Source organism: Apaloderma vittatum, unplaced genomic scaffold, assembly GCF_000703405.1.
Source record: "Apaloderma vittatum isolate BGI_N311 unplaced genomic scaffold, ASM70340v1 scaffold1631, whole genome shotgun sequence".
NCBI classification, from domain to species: domain Eukaryota; kingdom Metazoa; phylum Chordata; class Aves; order Trogoniformes; family Trogonidae; genus Apaloderma; species Apaloderma vittatum.
In genome coordinates this window covers 21,700-26,711 of record NW_009700579.1, presented here as the reverse complement: position 1 = coordinate 26,711, position 5,012 = coordinate 21,700, and the positions used below count along the sequence as shown (strand labels likewise).

The 5,012-nt window shown below is 40.3% G+C and overlaps 1 protein-coding gene across 1 annotated transcript; it reads left to right on the top strand.

Moving 5' to 3' along the window:
- The first annotated feature begins 709 nt into the window (after positions 1–709).
- MPC2 (mitochondrial pyruvate carrier 2) lies at positions 710–4,729 on the top strand. The gene is made up of 4 exons (XM_009878782.1): positions 710–753; positions 2,616–2,700; positions 3,747–3,858; positions 4,505–4,729. Exons 1-4 carry the CDS (start codon positions 745–747, stop codon positions 4,539–4,541), a joined length of 243 nt encoding a protein of 80 aa, XP_009877084.1. The 5' UTR covers positions 710–744; the 3' UTR covers positions 4,542–4,729.
- The last annotated feature ends 283 nt before the right edge of the window (positions 4,730–5,012 follow it).

Genomic DNA, 5,012 nt, shown 5'->3' with positions numbered 1-5,012 from the left:
TTGTAAGAGATGTTTTCCCCCAGATCCCATCCCATTGACTTTTCTCCCTTTCTTCTGTAAATTTTGCCCTCTTTCCCCCATAACCCTCCTTTGCCTATTGGTAGATTTCAGGGGTGTAGGGTAGATTGGGAAATACATGGTTATTCAGAGGTGCAGGTTAGAGGTGAACGGGGACACTCTTCTTGTGACATTTACTGCTATTTATGTTTGCAATTTGTACTCTCATTTTAACACCTAATGCTGTTGTGCAGCATATCTTCTGTAGCATGTGGTTTGGGAAGGGGAAGAGGGACTGACTTGTTACAGCACCAGTAATAAAATAGTTTGAGGGGATTTAGTTTACAAGATTCAGTTTACAAAGATTTCAGTTGTTAGTGCAGATGTAGAGTGGTTTTTAATCATTATATAGAAACTGTCTTCACTATTCCTAGACCTTAACTCTTTTCAGTATAAATGCACTGTGCCTAATCTAGTGTCCTTGTTTGCTTAAAAATGGAAATACAAAATCCCACTCACCTATTGCAGAATGGGTACACTGGTTACACACCTGGAAATTGATGTACTGAGTTGATGAACTATGAGTAGTGGTAGAGCTTGTACAGTGGTAGAAACTGTGTTAATATAAACAAACCCAAAACTTACTGTGGGTATTAAACCAGCCACATCTCACTGGATAATTTAACTTCTTTTTTTTCCCCCTCTCCTCCCTCAGGTCCCAAAACAGTGTTTTTCTGGGCACCCATTATGAAATGGGTAAGTATGAGACGCCAGCTGGTGTCTGGATGTCAATCAGAGAGCAATCTGCAGCAACCCACCGAGGAAGCAGTAGTTTCCCAGCTGATATCTGGCCTTCAGAAAGATTTAATACTGGGACCCTAATTTTTTGTATACAAGGATGAACAAAATTAGCCTTAATAACATATAGCACAACATGCAGGGGATACAGAGGGGGAAAAATGCTTTGTGAAAAATTTGTGCTCTTCGCTGAAAGTTTCACAAAAGCTTCTCTTGTGAAACACTAACTGTTGCTCAAGACAGGCATGAGCTGGCATAATTCTGAACTCTTAAAGCATGTATTTCTTCTGAGATTGGAGAGTTTGAAGAGTATCTTAAAGAAGCCAATTCCTAAGCATCATAGTTTGAAGGCAGGTTAAAGAATGTCAGAGTGCAAGCTAATTTTGAGGAAACAAAAGAAGAAAGGCAATTGCCATTTTGGCTATCAGTAGCTCTCATTCCTGTGCAGTTCTGCTTCCCACTTGGTTACAACCTTTGGCTATGTTTATGCACAAGTGAAGTATATGCCTCCTCCTAATTCACTGTGCTCCTCCCAGTGCTCCTCCTACCTGTACCAGGTATTGGTACAGATAAATTACCTCTAAAACCATAAAGCTGTTGGATGTCCTTGTTCGATAATGAGCAAGGGCATAACCTGTGCTTCCTATTGCCAGCTGGCTCATCAGTTTGCTGTTGTGAACCCCAACTTTAGAAAAGCCACAAGCAACACATCGTGCTCTGAGCTGGAACTTGAGGTGTCTTTGTCAATCTAAGCTGGAGCTGCCGTAACCACAGTTAACCTTGCCCTTCCTCAGAGGCTCTCTCAGGCAACATGCTCTTCAGCCCAAGGGTAAAAGCAACCGTTCTGAGCAGGCTGGTGTTGACTGGTGCTCTACCAGAAGAGCTTATACACAGATAGGGATTGGATGGGGCTTTGAGCAACCTGGTCTAGTGGGAGAGAGGTGTCCCTGCCCACAGCAGCGGGGTTGGAACTAGATGATCTTCAAAGTCCCTTCCAACCTTAAGCATTCTATGATCTTTCTAAGATGATTTTTTCTTTTGTGAACACGCAAGAAGACTTCTCTAAGCTCACAGTGAAGTTCTTCATTAAGAAGTTAAAATGACTTTCCCCCATATATTAAAGGTACCTTTACTGCAGTTACCTGAGTGTGCTGAAAGCCTGTACCTCCGAGGTACCACTGCAGCAATATCAATCCCTTAAGTGAGGCAGCACATGGAAACCTCTACCCTTGAAAACTGTTTTTTTGATTGGAGCCAAAAGAGTAACTCATGGCAGTCAGTGAATTAGAAATGTTAGGACTCTTATTTGTGGGGTTTTGTTGTGTTGGGTTTGGGTTTTTTTGGTAAAGCCCTGTAACATTAAATTGTATTTCCAGTAGAGGGCAATAGCACAACAGGGAAGCCTATATGGTATCACACCTACATCTCTACCAGAAATATCTTAGCCTGAGTTTTAGGAAGAAGGGCCTTACTTAGATAAGGTTCTGCTTGTTGGATGAAAACCTTTTTCTTTTTTCATTTTTTTTTTGCAGCTGCTTTCTTAAATTAGCCTTGTTCTTAAATTAAGACAAAATTACCACTACCTGGAATTTTACTGGAAGCCAGTTGCACCTCCCATATTCTTACTCCTACCACAAGGGACTAGAAGTGGATGGTGTCTCCAAGAGTCTAATTACTCTGCTCATATAATGCATCCCATGTCCTGTGTAATGCATATAGAATAGCCACTGGGCTATGAAGCAACTTCTCCTTGTAAGGCATTTGATCTGTTACAGGACATCCTGGTGCTGGACTGATGCTCACTGAATTTCTCATTACAGGGTTTGGTATGTGCTGGAATGGCTGATATGACCAGACCAGCAGAGAAGCTCAGCACAGCGCAGTCTGCAGTACTAATGGCCACAGGTAAAGCTAAAGTTACTCCATGCTTTTACACAGCACCCTCTCTAAAACTGTGTACACTTCTTCCCGAATCCTCCATCAGTACTAATCCACTTCTATAGGTAAGGCTTAACTACAATATGCTACTTCTCACTATTGCTGTTGGATGATAATCTTAGACCCATACTTGTTATTAAATCTGTAAGAGTTCTGTGACTGTATAACAGCTTTCAACACATGTCTTAATTTGGAATTGTCCAAAGCAAGTTGTGCTGTTAGGATATGAGATTCATCCCTTAAGTTACAAGGATACTACTCATTCCACTCTTGTGCTTCAGGTCAAGTAACTTTGAAGTCACTCCAGGATACAGGGACTTTTTTTTAGAATAGACTGTAAGGGATTAAACAATGTTAGGGTAATTACACTAATGTGACTGGAAAAAATTTCCATGTATAAAAAGAAATTGGAAGCAGCAGTACATGGACTGCTGTGCTGCTGTCCGCTATGAATTTTCACACTGGCAGAAACAATACTCTGTATTCAAGGTCTTCCACCAGATCTTGTCAGGGGTGGGACTTGTGACAGCTAAAACTGAAAATCAAAATTATAGCTGCCACCTTCTTTCTTCTCTGGGATTTATTTTGTTATCTGACACAGTGCTGTGCATTTTGCATGATACGTAAACCTTTCCTAACTGGTGGATTCTGTGATCTCTGAGCTGGTGCAGCAAGCTGGATATACTACAGCAAAATGTCACTAGCCTGCAACTGTGCCTGAGAATTAAAGTCTAGACTGCAGAGTGTAGAGGATCTTTGTTTGATATTAAGGCTATGATTGGTCTTGTTGTCGATTTGGAAGAATGCAACACATACCCAGAGCTGTCCCACAGGCACCTGATGCGCTTTTAACTGAGAAATGGCTAGGTATCGGAAAAAGCAGTTGTCTAACATGAAGTTGTAAAACTTGTTTACCTACACTGGCCCACAATTTTGTCGCCAAACTTAGGGGACTGTCTGAATATTTCAATTTAAAGACTTAACATCTTTAAACTTTCCCTTTCATTCCACAGGTCTTATCTGGTCAAGATACTCTCTAGTTATTATTCCTAAAAACTGGAGTTTGTTTGCCGTGAATTTCTTTGTTGGCTGTGCTGGTGGCTCTCAACTCTTCCGAATATGGAGGTATGTATTAAGAAGGGCTGCTCTACATACTGTAACTAAGCATTCACACCACCTCATCTAAACCAGACGTTTGTGAATTCTGCCAGCTTCAATGTCAGCACAACATGCAAGAGAAACTGAACAATTAATTAAACATTGCAGAACTTTTTTGCTACACCTTTAGTTTTCCAGTTTACCAAGAGTGAACCTGTAAATATTTTCAGTATAGCTAGATCATGTTTTAAGGAATGCTCTATGTAAGCAGTAGTTTCTGGGTCTAAGGCATTGTTTAAAAGCTGTAGCTCTGACTGACAGACAGCTTAGACTTTCTTTTCCTTATAAGCTTTGCACTTCTGTCAGCTTTCAGTGTTAAATCATGTCCGTTCCAGCTGGATCAAAGGGTTCTTAAGCACAGCATTTTATTTTTTTATGTTTTTTAATTATTTGGTGGGGGAAAATGTGTAGTGGCCAGGAATGAGGCAAACTTAACTAATTTGGAACTCTTTAAATGAATTGAACTATTATATCCTGAGTTTCACCCTCAAGTCTGATATAATTTTAAACCCCTGCTTAACAGATTGTTAGGAAGACACTGCTATTGTAATTGGACTTCTATTCTTAGTCTGTGCTCTTTTTTTTTTTTTTCTTTTCTTTTTTTTCCCTATAGGTATAACCAGGAGCTAAAAGCAAAACAGCAAGAGTAGCTGCAGCAGAGAGATGCTTAACTCAACAGGTCAAATTCAACAACGCACAAACCCTTCCCCATGGGACCTAGCTTCACTAATTTTAATGTGGGGTTTTTTTCCCGAGAAAATGAAAAAGGAAATCTAAATGCTAGAGAGCAAGTGTTTTCTAAATGCAAATAACAAAATATCTCCATGCATTTTGAATAAAGGGCAACATTTTAAATTGAAGTAAAATTGTGTGTATTGTATTGTCTCTTTAAAAACAACCTGATTGTGGATTATGCCTAGAACGAGTTGCTGGGCGCTACCCTCCCTGACTCTACTAAATAATGCTGTGAGTGACATGGCACTGGTGACAGGCAGAGCCTTAGATAGAAGGGTAAGACCTGGCTGGGGTTTTACCATACTTTCAGTAACTGACAACAGTAGCATTTTCATTTCATTCCCTGCTGCTCTTCCCTGGTAGTGTAAGGATGTTCTTTTTGGCTT

Coding starts and splice junctions, on each gene's coding strand:
- MPC2 (XM_009878782.1), top strand. Junction 2,701..3,746: donor TGCAGTACTAATGGCCACAG/GTAAAGCTAAAG, acceptor TTCATTCCACAG/GTCTTATCTGGTCAAGATAC. Junction 3,859..4,504: donor CAACTCTTCCGAATATGGAG/GTATGTATTAAG, acceptor TTTTCCCTATAG/GTATAACCAGGAGCTAAAAG.